Source organism: Gossypium hirsutum, chromosome A05 (genome assembly GCF_007990345.1).
Source record: "Gossypium hirsutum isolate 1008001.06 chromosome A05, Gossypium_hirsutum_v2.1, whole genome shotgun sequence".
NCBI classification, from domain to species: Eukaryota; Viridiplantae; Streptophyta; class Magnoliopsida; order Malvales; family Malvaceae; genus Gossypium; species Gossypium hirsutum.
In genome coordinates this window covers 17107770-17124723 of record NC_053428.1, presented here as the reverse complement: position 1 = coordinate 17124723, position 16954 = coordinate 17107770, and the positions used below count along the sequence as shown (strand labels likewise).

Sequence of the window (16954 nt, the reverse complement as noted above, 5' to 3'; positions counted from 1 at the left end):
ATTACGTAAGTTTGGAACTTGATAACATTAGAACTGCTTGTTATATCCTATTCAATATAATTTAATTCACTATTATTTTCTTTCAATTACATATAATATAACACCCCTAACCCTTATTCGTCGTCGGAACAGAGTTATGGAGTAAGTATTACCGGACATAACAGATCAAATACAAACATTTCATATCATCAAAACAAGTCATCAAAGCATCATTTTAATCCAAATTATAAACATACCAAATCCAATCCATTTTACCTAGTTCATAAGCACTTCAACACTAACTTAAATTCACATGCATATATTTAGATTTGGTTCAATTTACCATGCCATAATATGGCTTAAAAAACAAATGTATATTTTATATATGTAAAACCAACCAAAATTAAACTTATAACCTCATTTACAATCAAACCACAAAATAACTATTATTATAATACTTAATGTTTAGACACCTTAGGTACATGCCGACAAAAAAAGAAATATATTTCACCACGTTTTGAGTTCAGGATTGTTGATGGATGCTGAATCAACGATCAACTTAAGTACCTAACCTGCGCATGGAAAACAAACCGTAAGCTGAGTAAAAACTCAGTGGTATTTCTATAATCCGAATATTTATAGACAAAAGATAATATAATATGTACATTTTAATTATAAATACAATTGAATATTAAAAACAACATTAATTTATACAATGGCATTAGTCATTCAATTTTTCACTTCATAAATACATCATTCATACCATACTCAATTCTCATCATTTGCTATATAGTAGCTTTTCTCAATATGATACACATATCATTAAAGCAGCAATATTGTTCATTCCATATGCAATTCATGAATACACAATTCATGTGTCTCAATCCATATTTCAATTCAATATCTCATTTTCATTCCACATATATATCATGTCATTTCAAGATCAATTATAAAATTTTATTATTCATTTACCCCTATTAACACGACTCGGACTCGAACGGATACACGGATCCAACCAAAACACACCATTTTGGCACCTAGTGCCTCATTGGATAATTCGAAGTAATAAATTGACACCCAGTGTCTCATCGGCTAAACCGAAGTAAATTGGCACCCAGTGCCTCATCGAATTAATCCGAAGTAGTAAATTGACACCCAGTGTCTCATCAACTCGAAGTCGAAGAAATCCCTGAACTCTTCCAATCTAATGGCATGTCATCTATATTCGACTCAGCCCGATACAGTTAATAGAGTTTCAATTCATTTTTCAAATGCCATAATCATTCAATATTCAAATAGCACATTAATCACAAATTCACATACATTCAATTCAATATCAAAATGCTAATTACTCACCACATTCACTTACCATAATCATTAAGTAAAAAATACAACAAATAATATTTAGATTCGGATTATAGAAATACAAATCAAAATTTCCGAGCTACTCCTTGTCGACTTTATCTTTTCCTTTTTTAGCCTAGGTTTCCGGCACAACATTAACTACGGAATTGAAACAATTAAAATTCATCAATACAATACAATTCAATTTCACATTGAATATTTTAAATTTTTATTCCACATTTACCTAAATTTCAATTTAGTCCCTAAACCAAGACTAACTTTATTTCTTCACAATTAATTCTATATTTTCATTTAATTTCCACTCTAAACTAAATTCAACTCTCTTATTTCACTCAAATCCCTAAATTTCATTTTTTTTACAATTTAATCCCTAACACACAAAATTTACAATTTATTCCACAATTTAATCCTTTTTCATTTCTAACTTAAAAACCTATCAATTTAGTCCATAATACTCTAATTATTCAACATAGACAACATTTAAAAACTCAATAATTTATAAAATTTTGACAAGAGTTGAGTAGTATTTAGTTCTAAGATTCTAAAAACATAAAAATTATAAGAAAATGGACTAATTTAACTTACCAATTAAACTTTAAACTTTGAAATCCCTAACTTTTCTCCCATTTCTTTCATTTTTTTTGCTTTTATTATATATTATTATATATTATTATAATATATATACTTAATTATTAAGTAAATATATTTTATTATAATATCTATCAATTTTTTTCACTTGTTTTAATGTTATGCCGCCTCAATTATGACCATTGGCATAATTGCTCCTTTGGTCCCTTTAATTTTTCTTTAATCTATAATTCAACTTTTACCCTTTATGCAATTTAGTCTTTATACCTATTTACTCTCAATTCATGCAAATTCACCTAATCAAAACCTAATTAACTATACAACTAGTTTCGTAAATATTTTTATTAAATATTTACGAATCCGTTTTACGAAAACAGAGACTCGAAATACACTTTTCGATTACCCGTGACTATCAGGTCATTACGTATAACCTTGTCAGATTCATTATTGTTTTATTGTGTCCTTTAATATTTAACATATGTCTAATGTAGACTTAACAGAACATGCGGGATATACGAAAATTAATGTAGAGATGCACCAAAGTGCATAAATAGAACAGAGTGGCACTGAAATGCATTAATAGAATAGAGAGTGCACTGGATATTTTCTAACGGCATGCCATCTATATCCTACTAGTTTATATCTTGTCTACATAGACAAATATAACAAAATTAGCTTCAAATTTACATTTCAGAACATAACTTACATATTTTAATTTTTTTTAATTTAATCCTTATTATAAAAATTCAATAAACACTATAATAATATTTCCCTCATACATGAAACATAACACACTTTCTCACTTTCTCATAATGTTTCGTTCCAACATCAAAACAGTGATTTACCTTACTTTCTCTATTTTTGCATATTTTGCAATTTCAACCCTTTTTATTAGTCACTATATTCTCACTTTAAAGTTCACTTTACTTCCATTTATCACTACACTTAAATTATTATTTAGTCCCTACTTACTAATTTATTTTATACTTTGGTCCTTTCTACTTTTAGAATATTTTTACTTTTGGTCCTTCATTTTTTAAAATTTATATTTTAATCCATTACTTTTACTTAATTCCATTTTAGCTCAATTAATTTTCACTCATTTACAATTTAGTCAATAGCTCAGATTTATTTCTATCAATATATAATTCTCATATTTATATTATTAGGGTGTTAAAGATGTTACAATTAATCAAAGTTTTTTTGGTACAATTGTGAATTGAACCCGATTTATTTATAAAGAAAATGAACACCAAGCTAATAGACCACAACTTTGACTCAATTGTACCGAAACCTTTTCAAAAATAATTAACTGAAATGAATTTATTGAAATTTGTAATTTTTATTTTTTTATGTGTGAAAAAAATACAGTGGCAATATCACATTAAAAATAATAGTAATAACAACACAAATTAAAAACATAATAACATAAATACATATAAACTAAGACAATATATATGGAGGGCTGAATATAAAATGGAATTTGCCTCTATTTTGTTTAAGAAATTATTGTATTTTTTTTCCTTTTTTATACATGTACAGTTAATTCATGCATATTTAGTAAAAACAAATTACTCGCAATTCATAGAGTTTATTCCTATAATTCAATCCGGGGATTCAAACTTTTTAGATCAACATACGATGTTGCTAAAAAGTGGCCGGGCCTGAAATTTTTTTGGAGATTGGAATTATAAATTATATATTTTTATGATAGTAAAAATATAATTTTATTGTTTTAATAGTTTATATTTTTATAACTTTCAAAGGGTTAAATTAAATTCTTATTGATTTTGAAAGGTCAAAATATAATTTTACCTTTATTAATTTAAAATTTTATAAATTATAAAAAATTTAAACTAAAAATTTACCATTTTAAATGTACCACAAATCTGAACCTCCTGTACGCTTCACTAGATCAAATATTTAGTTGTTTTGAGGCAAGTGTACAGGAACCTGTACTTTTAAAAGGGACAGATGTATGTTTCTTTTTCTCAGTTATAATAAAAAGTAAAAGGAGCAATCTTATCCCCATTCGTAGATTAAAACAAAGGCGGTGGAAATTGTTCCACTTGAGAAAAATCAAAGGAAATGAAATTAGAGATAAGTATAATGACAATGTCATATACAAATCTTGTTTGTTTTATGAAGTCTTTAAGTCTTTACATTCAACATTGGGACTTGAAATTATACCATGTGATGGCTGCCTTTTATCTTTCAAGTTTAATATTAAATACCCTTTGAAACCTAAAATCTCCGACGCTCGCACAACACGGCACTACACCAAAACAGATTTTTAGCGGCGTTTTTTAATACCTTTAGCGGCGCTGTTTAGCGCCGCTAAAAGTATTTGCGGCATTTTTGAAAGCGCTGCAAAAAATGCCACTGTTGTCATCGCCGCAAACTTTAGCGGCGCTTTTAGAAATAAACGCCGCTATAACTTGGGATCTTTAGCGGCGCTTTTCTAACAAACGCCACTATAGCTCAAGACCTTTAGCGACGCTTTTACCACAAACGCCACTATATATCAAAGACCTTTAGCGACGCTTTGATTACAAACGCCGCTAAAAACACCATTCTTTGGCAGCGTTTATGAAAAAACGCCACTAACTTTTAAAAAACATTTAGAAATATTAAATATTAAAATAAAACATTATTAATATAAAAAATTAATTAGTATTAAATATATACTTTTAGTTAAAAAGATAGTATTTAATCATATAATAAATTAATTTTTTAGTCAAAATATTGAAAAATTATGTTAATATTTAAATAGCAAAATTACAAGTTCAAATAGTGCAACTAATTGATTGCAAAAAAAAATGCACAAGTTCAAAATGTAAAATTTATAGACTAAAATGGAAATTCAAAAACCCTTTGAAATTAAACTGAAATGGATCATCTTCATCTTCATCTTCATCATCTTCTTCTTCACTTTCAACTCTGTGACCATCTTCTTCTCTGCTGCCTATGTGATTCAATGCTCTCCTTTCATCATCTTCATCGTCATTATAAGGCACAGTGACTCTTCAGGAGGTGAAGATGGTGAATCCACAACCCTCTGCCGTTTTAAGTCCCGTTTTACGTCTACACTATCACCAAGTTTCCTTTTTGCTTTCATCTTCTTTCCCCCTCCTTCACTCTCACAATTTTTGCTGTTATACCACAGTAGCATTCATCAATTAAACTAAATTCCCATGAGATCTTCTACTACAATCGTTCACCTAAAATAAATGAAAAAAAAAAGAACTATACTTTTGGATGCTGAGAAAAAAAGCAGAAAAATTCATAGCCAACTATTTAGGGTTTTTATTGAGTACCAGATAAAACATAGCAGCATAGCAAGTCAAAGTTGGTAGGGATTTTCCCAACCAAGAATATGGAATCACACTACACTAGAAGAAAATAACATGCCTCGTTGCTTATTTCGGTTCCACAATCATGATCATAAGTATAATTATAATAAAATAGGTTTTGAGTCCTGAAGTATTGACTGACCTGTTGGGGTCTTATTATCTTTGTATCGGGATCATCTAGAGACTCGTGCCAGTGTGCCAAGTACCCAGCCATTCGAGGGATTGCAAATAACACAGTGAAGAACTCTGGTGGAAATCCCATGGCCCTATTGAATAAAACCTCAATTGTCACTGGTCTAACATCTAAAATATATCTTATACATTCGTCTAGTTTCTCAAAGTGAGCAGTGAAATTAATCTTATCTTACCGATATATTAACCCAAAATAGAAATCAACATTTGGATAAAGCTTCCTCTTAATAAAATATTCGTCAGATAATGCGGCCTTCTCCAAACTAATAGCTACCTGCAAAAGGGGAAAATGATAGACGGCAAGAGAAAAGCATATTAAAACATTTACAGTAAACAAAGAAATCATGGACAAAATTAGAATGTCACTTATACAAACTACAAAGTACTAATGAATCCCTGTTTAGAAAACATAATACTATTTACGGAATTTGCCACCAAATATGAAGCCAACATGACTGGACTCTCAGTCTATGCGTTATTATACCTTGATCAGCTTACATACCATGAAACATTCAAGTTCAATCATGAAGAACTTAAAACAGATTAGGTGTGGGAAAAGGTTAGTGGGAAAAGGTTAGTTGCTTTATGTAAAAGAAAATAATCCGGAGGGTTGTCGACAAACACCTCAATAAGTGGATCCCGACCAACAATAGAAAAAATTAAGTACAAAGGAGATTAGATAAATTTTCAAACAAAATATCAGCGACTAAAATATACTATACATTTCTTTTATTTTTTAAAGAAATTAGAAGAGTTTAACAATAAAATTATGAAAAACCACAAGCCACTGTCACTACTGCTGGGACATTCAAACTGACATAAATTAAAACCAAACTCCGATCAAGAAATGAGTATATAGAAAACAATAGAAGATTCTTCAAATATGAAAAAAAATTAAAATCAAAATAAAGAGGAAAAAATACTAAAAAACAAAATAAAATATCAAAGAAAATGAAGCGAAGAAAATTTTCATAAAGAAAATAAATATGACCACCTTCTGTGCAATTCAGTGCAATTGTTGACAAGCCCATTGAGTTCTTAGTACCCTTAGCAAGAGATTCCAAAGAAGCACCAGCCTGCAAAAGGGTACAAAGAAATAGACTGAAACAGGGTTCAATAAAGTAGAAACACAATTCATAGGACGAATAGAAACACTTTGGAAGATAAAGTTGATTAATTATTTTTTCAATTTTTTATTATAAAGATTAATATTTTCATTTGGATATATGAATGTCTATGAATATATTCAGAATATATGCTTAGGGGCAAACAATGGCCTTACACCTTTCGTTAAATGGAATAATATCAATTTTAATCTCTCAATTTCGTTAAATTTTGTTAAAATTTTACTTTTAACCCCCCAAAATTTTAAAATTACTTCAAGCAATGCATAAAAAAATATCATAATTTTTTTCAAAAAACAAAGGATGAAAATGAACTAAAATATAATGAAAAAACCTCAATTTTTTTAAAAAAATTCTCAAAAATAATTAAAATCCGATGATTGAACTGATTGAACTAGCTGTTACCTTATTTATAACTAAGTAAAAAAAACATGAACAAAATTTCGGATTACACCAACTAAATTTCTTTCATCAATGCTTAATAAACCTCATATACTCGGACATGTAATTATAGTATGTTTACTATATACATAAAGAATGAGTAAAAATATATGATCAAAAGCAAATATTTTTTGATAAAGAAATTCAAATTTGAACCCGCAATTGCAGCAGTAAACTATGCATGTTATCCAGTTTCTGTTTAAGTTCTTTAATGTTAGTAAGGTTCACCAGGGAAGACTCAGAATTAGATGATTCAGTGATGAGAGCAGCACATTTTTCAAGCTTGAGCAACCACAAGATTCCAGCAGTTAACCTACCAATTGAATCAACTTCGGATTTGCATAAGAAAGCAAGGTGTTGAAGTTCGTCCTTGGTTAAAACAGCCTCAATCTATAGAAGTGAATGAAACCTTTATTTAAGAGTGTGATTGGAGATTACTACCTATGTAATCAAGTTCTTTTAAAAGTAAGATTGAATTTACCTGTTGTTTGACTGAGAGTTTAAAGTTCTCCATCATCCAGTTGATGGTTTCGTTGTCAACTTTATCTTCCAATATCTTCATACGAACTTCAAGATTCATTCTTCCAAATATTCAGACACTTTATTTGAAGCCATTTACAGGTAAAGGATCTTTAAGGATGCTGCTCCTCTTGATATTCATGCTAAATGCACAATTTGGATCCCATTTTCCTGTTGATATTCATGCACTCTTTGCAAATAAGGGCACTACCAGACCAACCAGAGTAATGTCATTTCATGTTCTAGAAAAGCTACTTGCATCCATGAATAGAAACACTTTGGCACAGCGCAAACCATGTTTATTAGTAATATTTCTACATCGCATTCTCACAAGCAATCTATCTATTGACAAATTTTGGCATTATGCAATAGAATTCCTCTGAAACAACAACAACATGAGGATAATCTTATGAATATCCTAACTTTATAAACATAATGCAAGAATCGTATAATTTTTTTTAACACAACCAACTTATATTGCAATGAATCCACGTTTTAACACAATAAACCCAGAATTTGAAGACTAGAACAGTGGCAGTGCCATACATCCAAAAGACTAAAAAGGACACGTAAATAAGCTCAGCAACTCTAATAAATAAAACAAGGAAATAGAACGGGCGAGAAATTTAAAAGAAAAAAATGCATTATTTTCTAGCTACTAGAAAAACAAAGAAGACTTCAAGTTGACAGCAAATACGAACAGAAAAAAAGTCGAATTGAGACCACAAGTAAAACCAATTCCTGAAACAAGTATGAAAAAGACCCAATCTTTATTTTATTCCTTTTCTTAAAAACCAATGAAGGAGAAAAGAAAAGGCAAGTACCTCAATAGCGTTCTTCAAAAGAAGGTCATCTTCAGGTATCCAAGTGGAAAGGGCTGGCGCCAAAGCCCCCATCTATTTTGGAACACAACTAAGCAAGAAGGAGCCACCTTTCAACCCCTTCCCCCTTTTCTTTATATTCGTTTTACAACTTTGTCTTCCCACGATTTGTGTCTGGCGAAGCGTCGGTTTGGGTCTCTCTAAGTGTGTGAACCATGAAAATGAAAAACAAAAGAACAAAAAAGAGTGTGTGGGAGGGAATTTTAAGAGGAAACCTAGAACTAAAAACTGAAACCAGAGGACAGTAGAATAGAATAGCTAACCTGGAACAGTAGAAGTCTGCATTTTGTAAAGTTAGGGGTTTCAGGGGGAAATTAGGGATTTCGAAAATTTGGGAATAATATGGCGCGATTCTTTTAAAAGTATTTGTGGCGTTTTACAAAAAACGCCACAAAAAATCATAGTTTTTAATACATAGTTTTTCGAACTTTGCGGCGTTTATATCATAGCGCCACTAATGCTCATAAAAAACAACACCGTTTTGTTTAAACAAAAAAAAAACAATGAAATTTTGCGGCGCTTTTAGCGTAGCGCCGCTAATGATGACCTTTAGTGGCGTTTTTCTTCTAGCGACGCGAAATCCATTAAATTCGTAGCCAAAAACTACACAGTTTTGTCTATATTATTAAGAATTTTTTTGCGGCATTTTGGACAAAAACGCCACTAATAAATGAAATTCTTTATTGAAACGGCGCCGTTTTGGAAAATTTTAATACATAGGTTTTTTTAAGTTATATTTATAAAAATTAGATAAATTTAAAAATTTTAGTTTTTTAAGTAATATTTATAAAAATTAGATAAAATTAAAAGTTTAGTGTTTTTATTTCATTATTATTTTTGTATTTTAATTTTATTTCTTATAAATTGGCCCTCTCCAAATTTAATAATTATACTTACATTATCCGTAGCAATCTATTACTTTTTTAAACTTATTTATTAATTCGATTTATGGTAATATTTAAATATATCAAATGGTTTAGATTCAATTTTTTTAAATATAAAAACATTAATTAATTGTATAAAATTCCAAATCTCAAGTAAACTTTAACTTATTAAACCCTAAATGAACCATTGAAATGATATAAATATTTAAGTCTATCTATTATATACATCTCTTTCAAGGCATAATTTAAACCCTAAATTATACATCTTTTACAATTACATAATAACATATTTAAAATATAAATAAAAATCTAAACCCAAAACCCTAACCCGACCCTTAAAACTCTAAACCCTAAATCCCTAACTCTTAGCCACTAACGTCTAACCCCTAAACTCTTAACCCCTAAACCTTAAATCTCGACCAACGTCCCTTAATTAAACCATAATACCTAATCCATAATCCCTAAATCCATATATATAGTAGTCCCTAAACCTTTAAATATGAACCCCTAAACCGGCCTTAAATATTAAATTTATCATATACTCTAAACTAATTAAAAACCCTAAACAATTTTATTATTATCTTTTACAACTACATAATAACATATTTTAAATATAATAATAATCTAAACCCAAAACCCTAACCTGACCCCTGAAACCTTAAGCCCCTAAATCCCTAACTCTTAACCCCTAGCTAACATCTAACTCCTAAACCCCTAACCCCTGAGCCTTAAATCCCAACCCTTAATTAAACCATAATCCCTATTAATCCATAATCCCTAAATCCATAAATACTCCCTAACTAAAACCTTAAAATATGATCTCTTAAACCGACCTTAAATCTTAAATAAAATTATATACCCTAAATTGAAAACCCTAAACTATAGTGATAATTAATTCAATATTTTAAAATTAATAATATCTCTTTTACGATTATATAAGAAATTTTTTATTATATAAATTAAAAAATAATTAGTAACCATGTACCCAAAAAATTTTAAAATTATTTTAACTAATAGTCTTTTAATTTTTCCATGTGTTTTATTTCAAATTATTTCCACGTGTTATTTTTTTCTGAAGATTTTAAATATTTAATTAGAAATAAGTTCAATTTTAAATAATTAATATAAATAATAAATCAATTAAACACCGCTAAATCCCCGAAAGCGCAAAAAAAGGTGTAGTTTTGGCTTAGGTTTTTTGCGGCGCTTTCTAAAAAACGCCGCTAAATCTCCGAAAGCTCACAAAACGGCGTCGTTTTGGATTAGGTTTTTTGCGGCGCTTTCCCAAAAACGCCGCTAAAGCCCTGAGCATTAGCGGCGCTTTCTTAAAAACGCCGCTAAATCCCCGAAAGCTCACAAAAACTGCGTCGTTTTACATTAGGTTTTTTGCAGCGCTATCTCAAAAACGCCGCTAAAGCCGTGAGCATTAGCGGCGCTTCCTTAAAAATGCCGCTAAATCCACAAAGCTCACAAAACTGCATCGTTTTGGATTAGGTTTTTTTGCGGCGCTTTCTCAAAAACGCCGCTAAAGCCCTGAGCATTAGCGGCGCTTCCTTAAAAATGCCGCTAAATCCACAAAGCTCACAAAACTGCGTCGTTTTGGATTATGTTTTTTGCGGCGCTTTCTCAAAAACGCCGCTAAAGCCCTGAGCATTAGCGGCGCTTCCTTAAAAACGCCGCTAAATCCACAAAGCTCACAAAACTGCATTGTTTTGGATTAGGTTTTTTGCGGCGCTTTTTAAAAAACGCCGCTATTGCTTATTGTTAGCGGCGTTTTCCAGGAAGCGTCACTAATGCTCGATCTTTAGCGGCGTTTTTTATTCAAACGCCACTAAAAACGCTGCTAAAAGCCCGTTTTGGTGTAGTGCGGAATTCATGCAAACGATTTTCGAACATTATTACTTTAGGTGGCAATGATAGGATTGATGTAATCAATGCCATGACACCCACTTTGTACTAACACCATTCTAGCTAGGCGGCTTGAAACTCATGCATGGTGCAACAGATTTCACCATCTTAATTTATCCATCTCTAAATTTATAATAAAAGTCCCTAGAACTAGAAGAAAGAATTAAAGGGATCGAGAGAGGGCTGGTACGTTCACATGGAAGCACGTGGGGGCGTGATGAGTCCCACGCTGAAGGCTCTAAGTTGATAAACTTTATGAAATACTTATTAGAAATTGTACGGTGCGACCTACACCATGCCCACGAAGTTCGACATTAGGGTTTTCCCCCCACTTCCCCCTCCGTGGAACATGGCAGGTCTGGATCATATGTCAATCAAGTGGGATGGGATCCAAAAGTCAACAATCGTATCTCACTTGTCCAATAAAATAAATTGTTCCACACCACAATCCACGATACTACTACCCGACATCTTCTTCATTGAACATGTTTGACCTCTAACCAACCCCAAAGATAATTAATGGTAATTATTATCCCCTTCAATTTTCTTTTATTTTCGTTTCAATGCAATCACGTTGTTGCCTGGAAGTCTCGTTCTAAAGTCCACTGCCTTGGTTCTCATCTGGTTCTTCTCGGTGCAAATGAATTACGTGTCAAACGGTGGTAGCCGTATTTTCTTGACTGTTTATGACAGAACGTAATAATATTCCAATTGAGAAATTATTCATTTTGTTTTTTTTTCTAGGAATCTTATTTTTACGTTAGTTGTAATATTCTTTTTCTTTTATTATTATTCTTTAAGATTAATCTTTTGTTTTCTTGTAAATGTAGCATTCAATCATTTTACCTTGTTGTGAAGATATTATTGTTTATTGTTCTTGACAAATAAGTTAAAAAATGGATTTAAGAAATTAGATGCATTACGCATTGGAAAAGGAAATTATGGTCATGTTTTTCTGTGTATTTTTACTTGGAAATTCTGAATTGGATTATTGAAATGAAACAGCAATAAGAAAAAATAATGAAGTTTGTGTACGTTTACTAACCCTCTCCCATAACAAAGTACAAAAAGATATAAACATGTAATCTCCACCTAATCCCCCAATTAAAGAACATTGAGAAAAAAATAATAATAACAAGGAAATTGGGTTCAATAAAGAAGTCGTCTCTAAATAATTTACGGGGAAAAAAACCTACTGATCTATTGACTGCTGCTTGTGGTGTTGGCATTACTTGTCGTTGTTGGAAGTGTTGCTGCTACTATTTGGGTGAGCACCACCAATAATGGAGGTGATGGCAGCAGCGAGGGCGGCGGTGAAACTGGGATCAGTGGTGATAGCAGCAGTGGCAGCGCTTACTTTGTCAGCCAGCGTGGGAAGCTGAGGCTGCTGCAATTGTGGGTGGCCCAACTGTGAAGACCCCATGTCTTTAGACAACTGCAGGCCTGAGAATTTTGACTGATTAAACGGTGGTTGACCAAAAGCTTGAGGCAATTGAGGGGCAGAAAGTGAGGCTAAGTTTTGGGGTAGGCCGGAAAAAGGGCCATCGAATTGGGGAGGCGGTCTTTGGAATTTAAGAGGATTGGGTGATTGAGTAAGGTCCAATGTTACAGTTGGGAATGGAGCGGAAGCTGAAATGGTTGCCATGCTGGAGGATGGAAGGATGGTCCTGGCAAGCAAATTTGGGTTCATGATCCCGTCTGCACTGGGCATTGACCCTGAAAGCAACATGCTAGCTGCTGCTGATGTTGTTGATGCCATTGCCATGGCAGCTGGAGGAAGTGGGTGATTGTGGTTGCCCTCGTATGTTGTTATCAATATTGTTCTATCTTCAGCGCAGCGTTGAACCTGATCATCACCGTGAATATACCAATCAGTTTCTGGCCTTGAAACAAATAAATCTAGGCAAAGTTCAAAACAAGAGATCATTGAAAAAGATTGAAACGTACTTGTTTTCGGACAGGACAACCAACTGCCATGGTGCATCGGTAATAAGCTCGAGGACAGGGGTTTCCTTTCGCCATCTTTTGTCCATATTTTCTCCATTGACACCCATCACTGATCTGTATCAGATTAACAAATCAATAGATTAGTTTCCAAACAATTTAACAATAACTTCATATCCATCGATTGGAATCTTCACAATAACATACCATGGGAGCTTCCGATCGAGCTCGAACAGAAACACGAGCTTTCCTCATGGTGGCCTCTGTAGATTGTTCAATTGGCTTTGCGGGATTCAGCTTTTGGGCTTTGTTAGGACCCCAGCCATCAGATTCTGGGCTTTCTTCTCTCTTGCCAGCCCGCTCCTCCTGATTAAACTGAGAAATTTCATTTTTGCCTTTGATAGAATCCTTGGATGCAACTTCTACGTTGTTCGGAGGAGACCCTGAACGCGTTCTTTCTTCTGATGAAGGATGAGTCATCTCATCTGTCTCAGCTGTGCCTGAATGTGGGACTAGTTCCATAAATTGTCTAGGCACTACCACCTCATCTTTTTTAACTTCGGATTTCACTTCTTGAATCTGAATCCATCCAAGATATTTTATGTCACCAATTTGAATAACAACTGATACTATTATGTTTTGCTCAGTTCCTATGATCCTAAAAAGAATACAAACGTGAGAGAAGAATTATAAAATCACCTCATGTTCTTGGGTGCTTTTGGCTTCACGGTTCCTGTGTTGTTGCATTAAGGTGACAAGGTGCATCTGGAGAGCAGTGTAGTTGTTGCTGACATGACTAATCATGTTTCTTAACTTCTGATTTTCTGCATTCACACGTTTGAACTCAGCTTGTAATTCCGCCAGCTGAAATCAAGTGAAAAAATTGTCATTCAGTGGGCGAAGATTCCTTGGGCATATATGTAGCTAGCTTGACGATTCATATAGAACCAAAAGCAAGAAAAAAAAATGTTTCACGTTTAGAGACATCCTCGTACCGCATTCTTTTCTCGCTTATCCTCCGTTTCCGATGATTTACCACCATCAACCGTAAGAAGATGCAACCCAGTCTATAGTTAGAAACAAAACAAAAAAAGCTTCATCGTCAATAATCTAGTCCAACTGTAAATTAATTGCTTTTTAGGATTTTTTTAAAAGAAGAATAAAAAATAAAACACTTACATTTACATCCAAATGATCAGAGCTTGGACCGTCTCTACCATGAGAAGTAGTCTCCGTCTTGACGGTGACAGTACCGGTTTTCTTTTCATCAACAACCCCGTGTTTCTTATCGGAGAAAAAGTCGACCTCATCAACCGCCACCCGGTTGTCATCGGAGGCAGGTGAGGAGGAAGAGGAGGTTCCAGGGCGGTCCTCCCTGGAGCCAGCAAGGCTAACAGGGAACTGTAACATGTCTGGGTGCTGTTTTAACCGGAAGACTGGTCCAGCGGTGGAATTAGTTTTGTTGTGGAAGAAACTAGACACAGGATCAGAATTACCAAGGGTAAGGCCCCATCCCTTCTCCATAAATAACCTAACAACTGTAACAAGACTTGAACCAGATCAGAGAGACCAAATTAAAGATGGGGAGTTGAAAGAAGAAAAAGAAAATGGAGAGATGAGAATTGGGAAGGTGTTTAATATGTGTTACAAAGTCTTTCAAGTCTTCTTTCCGGTGCAAAGGGGTCGCCAATAAAAAGGGGTTTGGAACGTAGACCAGATAGCTGGAGTATACATATTACAATTTTGGATTTTTCATAATTTGACGGATTTTATTTTCAATAATTTTTACGTCAGATGGTGCGTCAGCTTGCCATCTGGCAAGTTGAATCCCACCTTTCATTTTCACCCTGAGACACTAAATATAGAAAGGCCAAGGCAACGACGAGTGAAATAACTAAGAAACGGATACACCACTTTCTTTAGCCCATTACCCTTTCGGCTTCTCGGACAATTGACCAAAAGCTAATTCGGATTTCTGTTCATTTTTTTTTATTTCAATTTCAAATTTTGATGACATTTAATTAGCAACTTGATAGTTTTTAACTTAAAAATAATTTAAATTAAAATTATTCCAGAAAGTAATTAAAGTTCAAAAATTAATCTATTTATAGAGTTGTAAAGGAATTGAATTTGAATGAATACATCTTTATTTATGTTTGTTTGTTTATTTTTAATCTTTAATAATTTCAAAACTTTTATTCGTATTCATTCATTTAAGTTAAACAAACAATGAACATGTTCCAATTGAACATGTTCCCAAATAATTTTCATAAATAATACAAGCAAACAATAAATAGAATTATAGACGTATATATTTTATTTTTTAGATAGAAAATAATCAAATATATACTAATGCAACAATAATGAGACTTAAATGATTTATTAAATAAACTTTAGACACATATAAACAAGATTGCTCATAAACATAAATGAAATAAATAAATTTTGTTTATGTCCGCTTCATTTAATAAATAAATATCAAATTATTATCCATGTTTGCTTATTTAACTGCGTAAATAAATAAAAACCAAACTATTCATCGAATAATCTATTATTTTACGACTCTACTCATATATCAACATTGGACAGCATTTTATATAACTCAAATTTGAGCAGAGCATCCTATTCATACATAAACTTTAATTTAATATGCAATTTGATATATGAACTTTGATTTAGTGCAATTATATATATGAAACTCGAATCATGTTTTTTATATATACATGAAACTTTGACTTTGATTTAATTGTACATATTTAAAGAATTGAATGAATAAATTTATTTTTATATCAGATTAATTTAATTGTTTATGTATGTAATATCTCAACATAAAATTATATTAATTTGATAATATTATTAGTGATTTGTAAAAAATGAATCAAATTAAAATTTTATATATAGAACCGTATAAAAAAATTTAGTGTATAATTTTAATATTTATCCTAATATTAAATGATTGAAATTATCGAGAGTAAAAAATCATAAAGTAGTCCATGAATAAATGTTTGGATAAGAAGTTTTTTTATTAGAATTGAAAAAAATAAATTTGTTGTCAAACGTAATTAATTATTAGTAGTTTTGTAGTTGTTAGAATAATAATAATAATAATTGAAAAGTAAAAAATAGAGAGACGGTAGGCGGGTGTGGACGAGAGAGCTTAGGACCGAAAATACGGAGTTATTGCGTCAAGAAAGAGTTTTGACTCCCTTCCTTTGTAAATTTAAAGTAAAACAAAACAAATAAGGGAAGAAATCCGTATATTATTAAATACACCGCCCGAAGGGCGCGGCGCCTTCCACGTGATTAATTTTACAAGCAAATGTTACGCCACGGAAATGACACCATATGTCATCCACCTTATTCCATATTCAAGCAACCAAACTTCAAATTCACGATTTTATTTTGAACGGACTTACAATTTTTATATTTAACTTCAACTAAGAACCAAATTTAAAACTACCCATACAGAACTTCAATCAATTTAATTTACAGCCACGGAGAAATGAATGGAGCTCCAAGCCAAGTCAACGAATTTGACGGATGGCGACCCGGTGGGGCCGTGGCTTGCTCTGTCGTTGGCCCTATCATGTAGCGTCAGACTCTCACGTTTCAGTATGTTGACTGTATACCCGTGGGAAAGAGTCATTTATTTATTTTATTACTTGCAGTTTCGCCTGGTGTAAACAGTAGCAGGACCATTATCATTTTTAATTAGCTTCCAAAATTTAATATTTTAAACAAAAATCACTCAAAAGCGAAAAAGTCTACAATTAAAA

The 16954-nt window shown here is 32.2% G+C and overlaps 1 protein-coding gene and 1 long non-coding RNA gene across 3 annotated transcripts; both read right to left on the bottom strand.

Moving 5' to 3' along the window:
- Positions 1–5037: 5037 nt before the first annotated feature.
- LOC107958288 (uncharacterized) lies at positions 5038–8872 on the bottom strand. Of its 2 annotated transcripts, XR_005927156.1 has the most exons (8): positions 8706–8872; positions 8386–8582; positions 7524–7732; positions 7360–7432; positions 6472–6553; positions 5654–5751; positions 5428–5551; positions 5038–5084 (listed from the first exon to the last, which is right to left on the bottom strand). It is a non-coding gene; the product is annotated as an uncharacterized lncRNA (long non-coding RNA). The 2 variants fall into 2 exon arrangements; XR_005927155.1 differs by having other exon boundaries at positions 8386–8872.
- A 3509-nt stretch (positions 8873–12381) lies between these two features.
- Positions 12382–14840, bottom strand: LOC107958287 (probable WRKY transcription factor 31). Its single transcript, NM_001327672.2, has 6 exons — positions 14358–14840; positions 14174–14245; positions 13878–14042; positions 13386–13757; positions 13182–13295; positions 12382–13080 (listed from the first exon to the last, which is right to left on the bottom strand). Exons 1-6 carry the CDS (start codon positions 14700–14702, stop codon positions 12463–12465), a joined length of 1686 nt encoding a protein of 561 aa, NP_001314601.2. The 5' UTR covers positions 14703–14840; the 3' UTR covers positions 12382–12462.
- Between the last annotated feature and the right edge of the window lie 2114 nt (positions 14841–16954).